Genomic DNA, 14,466 nt, shown 5'->3' on the forward strand with positions numbered 1-14,466 from the left:
CTCCTCCTCCTCTCCTGTTTGTAGGAAAGGTGGAAGGAATATTAAGTTGTTAAGTAGAGAATAATCAAAACCACAGAAGTAAAACCCATGAAAGTTGAGGGCTTATAGTTTCAATTTGCTCTATACCTGATAGAGAAAGTTAAGTGACTGCTAGACATGTGCGTGAAATTCGTTCTTACCATTTCTTCCATGTCTTTCATTTATTCGGAAGCACGAAACAGAAAGCCCTCCTTCCCCACATTAAACTCAGCTTGGCACAAAAGCTTGCTTTCGTGTGGAGCCAAAATTTCATGCATGCGTGCTTCTTCTCTTTCTACTCCTCCCTTCCTCCCCCCACACCCACAATGCCCCGCATTCACTCACGGGAGTCATGGCCTGGCAGCCCCACATCTGGACCTCAGGATCAGGGTGGAAGGGACCACCTTCCCTCCCTCCTTTTGAGGCAGGTATGTGTGGGTGTGTGACTGTGCTGGCACTCAGCTGCAGGCAGGCACTGAGAGGCAAGTGTGTGTTTTCCAGGACTGCTTGATCTTCCTCAACAGATATACTTTCTTTCCAGGGAGAGTTTGTGTGTAACGTGGGGCATGCAAGCAGGCCTGGAAAGCTTGTGTGTGCCTCTCAGTGCCTGCTGGCAGCTGAGCGCCTGCACAGTCACACATCCCACCACACACACATGCCCCGCCACCCACCACACTCTCTGAGTTGAAAGGAGGGAGGGGTGGTGGTTCCTTCCTGCTTGGCCATGACTCCTGTGAGTTAATGTGGGGCATTGCGGGTGTGAGGGGGAGAGGGAGGAGGAAGAAGAGAAGAAGTGCAGTGTCTGCCAGGCAACTGAACACCTCAGAAAGGGGAGCCAGTAGGTGGGAAGCCCCCCCCCTCCCATAATGGACCAATTTTTGGGCCCCCAAAACAAAAAACAAAACCACCGAAAACAACCCTCCCAATTTCGGGAGACTTTCCGAATACAGATCGGGCCCCTCAATGAAAGCCTGAAATGAAACGGGACAAGCTTCTACCCGAATGCACACCACTACTAACTGCATGTTGACTTACATATTTAAAAAGAGCAAGGACATTAATTATTCCAAAAATGAAATTAAATATCATATAATCAATTACAAATAATGAAATCACTGCAAACCATTGGAAACAGTAAGAGAGAAATCTGCTATAGTTTTCAAAATGTATTATTATTATTATTATTATTATTATTATTATTATTATTATTATTATTATTATTATGACACAGCAAACAAGATAGATATGCTGGATTTCGTATCACAAAATCACAAGTCGAACACTTCCCAAGTGTCTAGGACTGTGTGATGTATTTTCGGATGGTGCGCGCAGATCCCAGTAGGGTGGCCTTTTGCAGTTGGCAGATCGTAATTTTGTCAATGTCTATTGTTTCCAAATGCTGGCTGAGATCCTTTGGCACGGCACCCAGTGTGCCCATCACCACCGGGACCACCTGCACTGGTTTCTGCCAGAGTCTTTGAAGTTCAATCTTGAGGTCCTGATAACGGCTGAGTTTTTTCTGTTGTTTTTCGTCAATGCGACTGTCACCTGGGATGGCAACATCAATGATCCAAACCTTTTTCTTTTCTATTATTATTATTATTATTATTATTATTATTATTATTATTATTATTATTATATTGTACTAATTGCTTAAGGAAAGTATTACAATTTCTTCAACTTTAAGGGATATGGTTCTTCTTAATTTGAACACCAGCACTGTTAATCACCACAAGAACTATAATCGCATCACTGAACAGATTTTTGGCTCACTGTAGATCATAGTGAAGTGGATAGAAAGCTTAAGGAGTAGGAAGCCAAACTATCATAAATATCAGAACCATAGAACCATGTACATTAAGGAGTCAACCTTTGGTTTGAGAGCAGGAGAATAAATCAGTATTTAATTGATTTAACTAAAGGTTGAACTGACTGCCTTGGCTAAAATAACTATGGAGATTATATGAAGCAAATAGGCTCAAACATTGTATACAAGCTGACAGCCACCAAGGAATACATAAGCACTGCTATTAGTTGTGTCAGTAGGAATCAAAGGCAGCTTTCTACGAATTTCCATTTCTGTCAGTTAAAAACTGAGCAATCACTGTGATTTTGTCATTCTAGTTTCCTCCCAAGTTTCTATTAGCTATGATCTGTGTGTAAAATGATACAGATTCTTTACCTGTCTTGCACCTCAGTGCATAGATGCTTCACAGAAGCCACAATTTAGGACTCTTTTCATACAGGTTTTTTTAAATCACGTCAGAAGCTAACATACTGCAAGTCACTTCTGGTGTGAGATAATCAACCATCTACAGAGATGTTGTCCAGATGTGTTACCATCCTGCTGGGAGGCTTATCTCATGTCCCCACAGGGGAAGCTAGGGCTGACAGATTGGAACTCGTCCCATCTCATGGATTCGAACTGCCAACCTTTAGGTCAGCAGTTCGGCCAGCACAAGGGTTAAACCCATTGCACCACTGTGGCCCCCTTTAAACAGGTTATAACACTATGATTCCAATATGACTGGCATGGTTCCAGACTAGGTTTTATAGTTTGGTGAAGCAGTGAAGCCTTCTAGCTATAAATTCTAAGTACATTCTAATTTAAGTGGAATCATAGTATTATATATATCAAGGCCCCCATATCTATGGAACCAATCACCTTAATTTCACTTATCTGCATCTGGGGTGGGGAGGATGATTACTCTAGTAATTCACTAAGTTCTCCATAAGATCCTATTGTATACATTGAATTGCACTGGAGAACCTAGCAAATTCCTAGAGATGATACCCTTTTTTAGGAATCTCTATTGAATGGAGGTAAATCAACAGTACTCTGTTGTAACTATAACTGTGGTATGGCTGGGAACATATTCCCTGCAAATATGGGGACCTTTCTGTACTCGTGAAATGTTAAATAGCCCTCGATTACTGAAATGGCATGCCCACGGAACTATTAAATCACTTTTATTGATCAAATTACAATGGAAGAGCCTGATCGCAGATGACTGGTCTGCCAACACTACACCTAGCAGAATCCTGGATTCATTCTTATTTGGGAGAGGAGAATCTGACTACAAAAGGGATGGTTGAGGAATTCAGTCTTAATAAATCCCAATAAATGTGACATGATCTTTCTTCTGTCAGATGGGCTAATATTTTGGGTGGAGCTGAAGTGACAACAGCAACATTTGCATTTTCAAAATGCCCTGATACAATCATTGACTTAAAAAAAAGAAAGGGAAAAAAGAAACAATGATGGCTCCAGAGCGCATCCGCAACATAGCTATGTACATGTAAAGTTATACAACATAAAGTGTGATACAGAATCACAGCAAATATGTATTAAAAAGTATTTAAAAGAGCACAGATTGATACAGAAATCAGATGCACTGAGCTTGGAGGAAAACCACATGCAAAATGATGCAGACCAGAAACAGAGAATTCCTTTATTTTTAAAATCTTACTGTGTCACAGCCTATTAGATCGAAGGATACAAGAAATTATCCGTGCTTTCATTTCAGGGAATGAATATTACATCCATTTTATTGATTTGGTTGCTGAGATTTTATTATTGAATGTATTTTGTTATAAATCACCTTGGCAGCCATTTGGGAAAGAAGACAGAAATGGCTTTCATATTGCCTATAAAGTAAAAGCCAGCAAACTAACAAATAGTAGTTTGTCTTGAAAATGAGAACAGGCTTCTAACACTCAATGACAAACATCAGTGGGTCATTTGTTGACACATTGGGAGATTTACATAATATAAAACTATTGTATTTCTCTAATATAGTTCATATAGGAGCTTTCCAAGGTGCTGAATCTTAATTCCTAAAATATTGTCAGTCCTTTGGATAGCTCTTCTATAGTTAAACCAAATTTTGATTCCAGGTTCCTAGAATCTGAGCCGTATGGTGGTTCAGTCATCTGTTATTAAAGGAGGCTGGCAGCTTTGTTGTCAGTGGGGTGATGAATCCCACTCTGGATTTTATATATACATTTTTTCAGATATGTGTACTCACCAACCAAACATAATTTTGACAAGACTCCAAAGTATGAAGAACTAATTGAGGAGGGCATTGCGGATCCCTGATCCCACATCTAATATTCCATGGCTATTTCACAAATTCTAGTGTACTTTCGCCTCTTTTATATATGAGGACTCCGAATGTAAAAGCAACTAAGCAGAAAGCAGCAGGAACCAATTCAGAGACAAGTGCCTTGTATTCCAGAGTAATAACCTTTATATTTATTTTGCTGTGAAACAAACATAGTAGTTTGAGATTTATTCCTGACGCTCAAGGAAGAGAAACCCTATCAATTTACAAACTGTGACTGGTAAGAAATTCCTGAAATCAAATAGTCTGCAGTCAAATTAATTTAAAAATAAATAAATAAATAAATATACTGACTATTCAGAGAACAATTCTATCTACTCAGAATAAGTCGTAGGTATCTGAAAGGCACCAGAGCCTGTCTGCCCTAAGAAATTGGCTAGGCTCAACCCTGATTAGTACTTGAATGGGAGAACATTAAAGAATATCAAGAGCTGTAAGATGTATTTCAGAGGAAGGGACTGATAAAACCATCTGTGAGGACTTCTTGACTAAGAGAAACAAATTATATTCATGGGGTAACTATAAATGGGCAGGTGACTTGAAGACACACACATACACACTAAAGATAGTGTGCATAGTATGGTACTGTTAAAATATTTGATCCTTCCACTGTTGCTTTCTCCCTCCTGTTTCTGAATTCCAAGAGTCTCTGGTCTATATCACAGGCTCTTTTCCATTACTCTGGATGATGGCAGAATTTATTTCCAGCTATAAATGCATTCATTGTGTTAACTGCCACCACTGGGCCAGCTGAAGCCCAGGCATTTATCTAATAAAAACAAGGTAATAGCTAAAATGGAAATGGCCCATTTCCACATCTGAACTGAAAAGCACAGGAAACATCTCTGGAGAGGTGCTTAAAATGGATCCAAATGGAAGCTCCCTCTAGAAATCTCTTCACCTTCCCATTACTAACCCAATTTGACATTTAATTTAAAAATTATCAGACTCATCTCCCAGCATCACATATTGTTTGTCTCTATTTGGCAAAATAAAGGTTTCAATTATCTAAAATGGTAATTTGTTCCAATCAGAGGGCACTAATTAAAAATAAATGGGAATACTGGAAGTTTACCTACAATATGCTCTTAAAACCTGCACCATGATGATGTGATTTAAATACCCCTAAATTTAGTGGGACTAAATTCAAAATAAACATCTCGAGGATCACACTGGAAAAGTGTGATCCTCGACAAACATTTATAGAAGCACTGATTGTTTGGTGTGCTAATGCACTGTATTTTCTTTGCATCTTACAGAAAGAGATTTAGTCCACTAAAGATGACAAACAAATTGTTTGTCTCTAAGGGTTCATCTACACTGAAGAATGAATGCAGATTGATACCACTTGCAATGGAATCATAGGGGGTTTAGTTTGGTGAGACATCAGAACTCTTTGGCAGAGAAAACTAAAAGCCTTGTAAAACTACAGTTCCTATGACATTTCCCATAGCACTGAGCCATGACAGTTAAAGTGATGTCTGGTGGCCTTAATTCTACAGTGTAGATGCCAGAAGGTCCTTTATTCTCCTCTCCTTAGTAATAATAATAATAATAATAATAATAATAATAATAATAATAATAATAATAAAACTTTATTTATACCCCGCCACCATCTCCCCAACGTTCACAACACAGTGAACAATACAATAAATAATAATATCCATTACAATACAAATCTTTCTTTCTTTTTTTCCTTAAGGAAAAGTTAACTTTTAGAACTATTGAATTCTCAGCCTACAACAATGATGAATGCTTTCTAACGTCAAATTTACATGCTAAGACAATAAAAAAGGCACAGTATCTGTGCAAGATTTTGAGATTCAAATATTCATTGATCTGGCATTTTTTAAAAAAAGTGTGAAGAGAACAGATGTACACCTTTGTAAATTTCATTCCCTACTTAGACCAAAGCAAACAACTTTACAATTTTTCACCTTGCTATGACAATCCAACCTAAACCTGCACAGTTTCCTAAAACTACTCCCATCTTGAACCATTTCTTCAAAAATGTCCTGCATAGAAAAAAGGTTTCCTGTGCAAAAACCCCCCGGCATATTTTGAACAAAACACCACTACACACTTTTTGTGCAGAGAATAGAACCTAAATGTTAAAGGTTCTTGCTCCTCTAAAATTATTCTTGCCAGGGTTTCCCAGCATTCAAGAAACCCACTTTTTGTCATTTTTGAATATACAGTATTTGATAATTTTTATCGCTCATATTATGGGAAGAAACATGAATGGTCCCACAGCCATGTAATCATGCTTTGTGATGAGAAAAGACAAGTTTGCATATGAGTAAATTAATCCTGATGGATTTTAGTCTGTAACTCAGGAACTGGAGGCCTACTTTTTGGACATTTTTGATTGACCCAATACATGCATTGCTACAATATAGATTTTGACATTCATCTTCTGGTCAAAACATATGCCATCACACTTGTACCATCTGAATTGGCCCGAAGGTATACAGAAAGTATGGTGTTAAACATCATATTTACAGCACCTAGGATGCTATTTAACATGTATTCTGTGTTTGGTTTCATATATATTTACCAGACTGTTGTCACAACTTCCATCCTCTACACTTTCAATCAACTTACTGATTTGGACTTTCTTCTAAACAAGCATATATATGATTGTGCTAAGATCATTGCTCAAGTTGACTGGCTCGCATTGACTGGATCAGAAAAGTCAAAAATATGCATTTCACTTCAAACATTGACACATTTGTGAAACTTAATGGGCACTTCTAGGAAATAAGCCTGGTTCAAAATGGGAATTGATACAATGCAATTGAATATTGTATTTAATAAAAATATTGCCTAAACTGGGAAAGTTGTACAAATGAATACTAGTTAGGGAGAAATGTAAAAAAAAAAAAGACATTGCAGTGTGCAAACCAAACACACAGAGGCAAAAAGAGGAAGGATTCAGAGAAACTGAATAACATTGATAATACTGGGAAATTTCTCCATGAGCTATGAAACTCATGATTGATTATATTGATCATCTGATGTGGGCAAACTGAAGCTTCTTCTCCTGTCCATTGGATAGAAGTCCCTCTTGAGATCATATTATATAATTAACATGGGTAAAATAGCTACTATTGAGTTCATTTGGGGATGGGCAACATCTGGTCCTCCAGACGTTGTTGCATTATGACTCTAATCAGCATAGTTAGTTGGCTCTTTGAACCAATGCAGCCGAACAGCTGGGAGGCAACACATTTTCCATCCCTGTTCTGATTGTTCATTTTAAAGCAAAAATAAATTAAATCAAAGTAGACCTATTTCATCACTGGTGTATTCACTGCTGAGTCACATTTAACAATGACTTTACTCTAATTGGGTATCCCAATAGAATTCAGCACATAAATATTTCTTACATCAAGAATCATTACAATTATAATTAGGTTTGCTCTTCATAAATTCAGAACAGTCTGTACAGTTTAGATTATGAATAGTTGGGCTTTTTCCAGTCAATATGGTGCCTTGAGAATTTCAGATAGCAACGGGAGAAAAACGGAAAGTACATTTGTTAAAGCATATTTATGTGTTGTATCTCTTTCTGATAGAGAAGCAGATTCTGCCAAGCCACAATCTTGCATTGGGGGAGTGAACCAGTCAAGAGGTAAATGTTCACAGCACAATCACAACAGATGTTCCTGCTTCACAATCAGCCTCTGTAGAAAAAGCTGGCTGAAACCCAGTCAGACGGCTGGATGCTATAATGGAGACAACTTGTCAGATCCATCCCTTTCAGTTCTAATCCCTCGGTCTGGATCCTGGTGTTTTCTGGCAATGGTTTCCTTTGATTGGGCTTATCAGTGTTTCTCCACTTGGTTGTTTTTGGTTAGCTCCAGGAAGATTTCCTCAACTTTCTCATACAGACTGCTAGATTCACAATATATTCCTCATAGACCTGTTTATGACATTATGGCTGCTAACATTTTCTACTATAAATAAGACCAACCTGTGGCCTACCAGAGGTTATTTGACTCATTGGTGGCTCATCAAACAGCAGAAGAGATCACTTAAACTATAAACAGAGTGTGTTTGGAGAGATGCCTCCACACACATTTGGTCTGCATCCTGACCATGGTCGGATTTCAGCTTCCTTTACTATTGGCCATATTGGACAATGCTGATGGAAACTGGATTCCAACAGCATATGAAAAATCACAAGTTTCTCACCCCTGATCTATTACTATTCTCGGGTATCAAGAATTTGATTCTCCAGCAGCCTCTTTGGATTGGACACTGTTTGGCTATGAATTCTTTGCTCAAACATTTTGTAATAGGCGACCCTGTACTGATCATAAGGTAATGAGGTGATTGATCCTTAAATGAAATGTGTGTTGAGAAAAATTAATTTACAATGGGCAACCAATATTTTAAATGCACATAAGCTAGACATGAGGATATTTCTCCCTCTCTCTCAACACCATTCCTAGTTTTATGTACTCCCTATCAGCTATCATCTCTGGCCTTTCATGAAAATATGAAGATTTCTTCCAACCACTTATTTATTTATTTATTTTTGTTTTAAAATACTAATTCATCTATGCTCAGACTAGCTTTGGTATGGTCCACACCACCCGCAACTTTTTGTTTCATGTCCCAAATGTCATGAAACATAAAGATTCACTCAATCTTTTGTGTTTCATAACCTCTGGATCTTAAAACCATTTGTTATTATCTCAAAATGTATTGCATCCTGATTACAGTGTTCCCTCACTTAAAGCGAGAGTTACGTTCCAGGACCACCCGCAATAAGTGAAAATCTGCGAAGTAGAGACGCTATATTTATTTTAATATTTATACATTATTTTAGTAGTTATACACTATTTTAAGTCTTTATCAACCAATTGTGTGTTGATAAATCACCTCCTTCTCCTCCCGTTGCCGCTTGGGCTCCTTTTCTCTCCCTTTGGCTTCTCCTTCCTCCCTTCCTTAGGCTGTAAATTTGAATTTTCTATGATTTATAATAGTCTTTTAGAGTTTATTGAAAAACTGCAAAACAGCGAATCTGCGAAAAGTGAACCTCAAAGTAGTGAGGGAACACTGTATACATGTTTTAATGTAATGTACCAGTCTTTTTTGCATTTGCACTGAATTGGCTAATGTAACTGCATTATATCTTACATACAATTCTTTATTGATTAGTCACTTTTGACCATATCAAAACATGTAAAACATACAATACGTACACACTTACACATACATACAATAAAACCATGTAAAGATACAAAACATCCCAACCTGCGGCCTAATAACCCGCTGCTAGACAAATACAGAGTAAAAAGGTTAAAATTAGTAATTTCCTAAGGTAAGGTTTGAACGAGGACAGGGGTAAATAAAACAAGTGTCTTGTCCATAGTAAATTTTAAGTTTGGATTTTGTTAATGGCAATAATGTATCAGCTCTCAGCTTCCATCTTCTCACGAATGGCCAGCGCTTTTTGCGTAAAAAGGGCCAGTTTTAAAATAGAGTTTTTATCTGAACCCTGTAGAAGGATATGCAATTTCTCCTTATTCTCTAAGTGAGTATGATTCTCCAGCAGAGGGTCTAAGTAGAGAGATCGAATCCTGGTGTAGTAGGGGCATTTTAAGAAAAAATGTTCTGAGTCCTCCACTTCTGCATCTACCTCACGACACCCACAGGTTCTCTTCGTATAGGGGATATTCTGATGTCTACCTAGCTTGGACTTAATGTCGAGCTGCTCAAATCTAGCCCGGGTAAAAAGTTTTCTAATATATAATGGAAGAGTCAAGAAGAGGTAGGTTTCCATGCCCACGTTGCATTTAAATTTGGCCAGGTATGGAGTGGCTCTAGCTTGCGCTATGATCATAAGATCATTTTGTGCAGCAATGTCGAGGGCTCTTTGGTATACAATTGAGCACACTTTAGCCCCGAAATTTATTAGCTCGAGAGGGGCAAAACCTATCTTGCTGACTGTGTGACCGAGTCTACTTAACCATGATGACCACTCTTTGTGGTTATCTTGTTCTAATAGGCATATGGCTGGGAGTCTATGTGGTTGCATTTGTCTTATTTTGTACCACAAATTGATTGCAAAAGCTGATAATGCCGCACAGGCAATTCATAAATTATGTAATCATAATTACCCAGGATCTTTACGTCCCTTTCTGAAGGTTCTCAAGGCCAAAGTGTTCCCCATTGCTTTGTATGGAGCTGAAATATGGGGGGATCAAAATCTGGCATTGGTAGAAAGATTCCAACTTCGCCACTTGAAAATTGGCTTAGATGTGGAGAGATCATCCTTGTCAGCTGCAGTGAGGGCAGAGATGGGAGTACCCCCAATTTCCACAGTAATCCTGAAGAGGCATTATATCTCAATGCCCCTTTCAAATAACATTTCTTTTCCTGAGCAGTCTTCCTTTCCAGTGTAAAAAATACTGCTGAATTTTATTTAGCTAATTTGTGTTTCAATTGCATACACTACTGCTAGTTATAATTTGGCCCCTGCACCTAGAAAATCACTATCGGTAATTTCACCACTAAAAATGATTTGTTAAAATGTTATTAGCATATGAGATCTCCAAAGTCTAGTGATGGCCATAAACCAGAGATGGAAAATTTGACCCTCCAAATGTTGATGGACTGCAACTCCCAAAATTCCTCACCATTGATTATGTTGCTTAGAACTAATGGTACTTCCATTGAAGGGCTACATGATTGCCACCTTCATTATACATATTAACTAGGTTGTAAATAAACTTCAGCAAAATTTCTGTGGAATCACACTGTTAATCTTTGAGTTGGAAAATTCGTTTCTCATGCTACTAGGACTCAGATACTAAAAGTGAATAATGGGGAAATTCAAAAAAAGTGTTTTAAAATAAAGAAGTACTTCTTCTTCTATACAGTACATAGCTACATTGTTGAATTCACTACTGTAAAAATGTAGTGATGGCCCCCAATCTGGATGACAAATACATGCTGGGTCTGGCTTTTGGTGGAGTCTCTATATATGCCTCTATATATTAGTTTCTGGAAAGCATGCTGGAGGGAAGGGCTTAAATGTGGCTTATGGGCTTCCCACAGGCATTTGGCTAAGTATAGATTCAATAGAATGCTAGACTCGGTTTTGCCTGATGCTTCAGGGCTCTTATATCCTTATAGAATGAACTTGAAATCAGGTTCTAAACTATCATAGAAGATGCAAAAATTCAAATTATGGAACAGAAACAATATTGCTTTTGAAACAAATTAAGAGTATCCAGCAGAAACATCTCCCCATTGGCATGTCAGTTCCTTCAAGCAAATTCAGTGGCCTAGTTCTTTACTTTTAATATACCTAAATGACAAAAAACCTTACTCTTTCCTACAGGTATTAAGGCTGAATGTGAACTCTGAATTTGACATGACAACTCCACAGTCTTTACGGCATGTCATGAATGTCTATACAGAGCTAATGTGATTGCACAGAAGCAATCAAAACTCACCTTTTAATTTGTTATAAGCTGTACAACCTGGAATCATTCTCACACTTCCTGCTCTTGTTCCCACATGACATTCCAGTGCATTCTGGTAATGTCATATCAACCACAGAATCCATCAGAAGCATGGAGCCAGCCTACAAGTGGAGAGGGTTTGGGATCAGTTCTAGGTTTACTGGGTGTGTTAATTTATCATGGGTTATGTATTTTTTTTTTGATGCTACATCTAAATGGGCATGAATTCATAATATATTCCCTAAAGGTCTGCTCCATGTTTCAGTGTGATTCTGTGATGGATCACATGATGAAATCTGCATGATGAGTCGAAATTGGCCTGTATATCAACAATAAAAACAAACAACTAAAATATTACTTTTTCTAGTGTAACCCAAATACAGGTTTGGTCTTAGAAGCACTCCCAAACCTTTCCTTCATGGCTGGTTTGTAATGACAGTACAACCCTAGTTGGTCATAGATCACACTAAGATTTTAAATGGGATGTAGTCTAGTATAGTGACAGGAACCATACACTGTCTCTTGTAAATGGAATAAGCTCTACTCAAAGAAGATGCTTTCACGTAATTTGAGTGTATCACATCCCATGTCATTCACCAGGATTTTCTGAAGTTCTATTTAGCAATTTTTTGGGGGATTAATTGCACTACCCCACCTAAGTGGGAGAGAAAAATCACTTCCTTCTTTTTAAAACATGTATGTATATCTAGATCCAACTCTATGTCTTTAATGTGGTTTCTATGTCTACATATTTTATATGTAGTCAAGGAAATGGGACAAAAGACATAATTTTTTGAAATGTATTTGCTTCATCTTGTTGTAAAGTTATGATAACAGACTTCAAATTATCAGTTTCTTTTTAAAAATCATTTTCCACACTCAAAATAGATCACCAATTTCTATTTGACAGTAGTATCTACAGAGATTGATGAAAAATACCTGGTTTACACTGGCTTACCATGGAGATCCTGGCACTGGGGTGGATGCCACAGGTTTGTTGCCATTTGCACCACCATCATCATCTGGGAGTACTTTTAAAGAATGATTCTTCAAGAGAAAAAAATACAGACTTTAATTAAGATAATGCATCTCTATACTATGTACTTCACTTAAGTTACACAAATTAAATGGTGTTTTCTTTCCAGACATTTAAATAATGCATCAGTCTACAATAGTGATTCTCAACTTTTGGCTCTCCAGATGAATTGGACTTCAACTTCCAGAGATCCTTATCACTGGCTGGACAACTGGGTGTCTAGAACCTGAGCATCTGATGCGCCAAAAATGGAGGATCACTGACCTCTTTTCAGTCAGTATTTAGGCTTAGTATAACCAAATAGAGGCACCAAATTGGAAAGAGATGATAGTTTGAATAGGAAAGTAATTGTTTCTTTTACTTACTAAAATAACAATAACTGCAACAGCAAAGCATTAACAATATGTAGGTATTAAGAGAGAAAATGTAGAATTTATACCAGAAAAGAACCAACCAACTTTATGTTTTTATTATATTGCTTTTCATGAAAGACTATTTTTGTATGTTCATTTTTCATCAAAGTTTGTGCCAGTTTCAGGTTGTGGTCAGTGAACTTATTCTCTAAGTTGAACCCTTATTAGCATTGTATTAGTCATTCACTTTCTCTTCTTTTGGCCCAAAGATGGGAATCTAGATATTACTCAAACACTGGCCCTCCAGATATTGTTGGACTACAACCCCCAGCATCCTTTACCACTGGCCGGGTTGGCTATGGCTGCTTTAAGTTGCTGTTCAAAAGTAGTTCTAAGAACTGAAAAATTCCCACCACTGCTCTAGCCCAGTCTTTATCATATTTCCAAGTGTCAAGATGCATCATTTAGAATTTATGGTTCCTCTTCCTTACTCCTTTCATTATATGCTCACGAATGAATGAGCTATGGCAAGCAGATGGAGCAGGAATAGAAATTCTGGGCCACCTTTCACAGCCAACATTCCTCATAACTAGCTAAACTTGTTATGACTGATAGAAATTGTAGCTCATCAACTTATGTTTGAATGGTGCTATACAGCAATGGGCCAGTGCTTTTCCCACTACAGAATATGGTTGCTTTTATGGAACAAGCCCCTGTCCTCTGTTTTGCAGCAGATCAAGATTTTTCCCAGATTAGAAGAAAGTAATGTGGAACAAACCTTGTCTTCATTTTCTGTTGGTCTATTTTTTATTTCAGTACGTAAAATAAGGGTTGGCGGACAGGGTGTCCTGTTAGACTCTTTGTGTTTATCTGCAAGTAAGAGAGTTGGAAAAAAGAAGAGCAACAATAAGAGTATTTGAGTTTTCAACATTTTCTTTTATTTTGATTTTTTTTCAGTTTAGCTTGAAAAATTGAAGTCTTGTTAGATAGTCATATGAAATTATTTTATTTGTTTTTCCAAGAAAGATGTGTTCCTGTTACAGAATGTGATCTCCACAGTACTCCAAACTTCACTGGAAAAATGTTGGAAAGAAAATCCAATAGTCATGAAACATGTCACAAAATGCTATTTCTTCTTGGAATTGCCAAAGTTAAGCCATATAGTCCAGAAAAATAAATTACTTTATTTTACACTGGTTGGCACTCACCATGAAGATAAATGTTTAAAATGTTACACGTTGTTAATTATGTACTTTCAGAAGTTAAGGATAGAATTACCCCTGGGATAGGTCAAGAGTACATGTTCTCTGGATAATGAATCTCACTTTAGGAGACACCAATGAAGAATCATATATTTTTGTTACCAATAAAATCTACATTCGCTGGTTGTGGGTTCATGGACCTTAAGGATCAGAGCACATTTAATATGTGGCCAGCTATATATTTTCTTGTAA

At 37.5% G+C, this 14,466-nt stretch overlaps 1 protein-coding gene across 1 annotated transcript in view; it reads right to left on the bottom strand.

The window, feature by feature from the left end:
* The window catches only part of tcerg1l (transcription elongation regulator 1 like), a 207,090-nt gene that overhangs the window by 43,233 nt on the left and 149,391 nt on the right, over positions 1-14,466 (bottom strand). The window contains 2 exon segments of the mRNA XM_003218553.4: positions 12,582-12,670; positions 13,791-13,882. Of these exon segments, the coding sequence (XP_003218601.1) occupies positions 12,582-12,670; positions 13,791-13,882 (181 nt within the window).

Source organism: Anolis carolinensis, chromosome 3, assembly GCF_035594765.1.
Source record: "Anolis carolinensis isolate JA03-04 chromosome 3, rAnoCar3.1.pri, whole genome shotgun sequence".
NCBI lineage: Eukaryota > Metazoa > Chordata > Lepidosauria > Squamata > Dactyloidae > Anolis > Anolis carolinensis.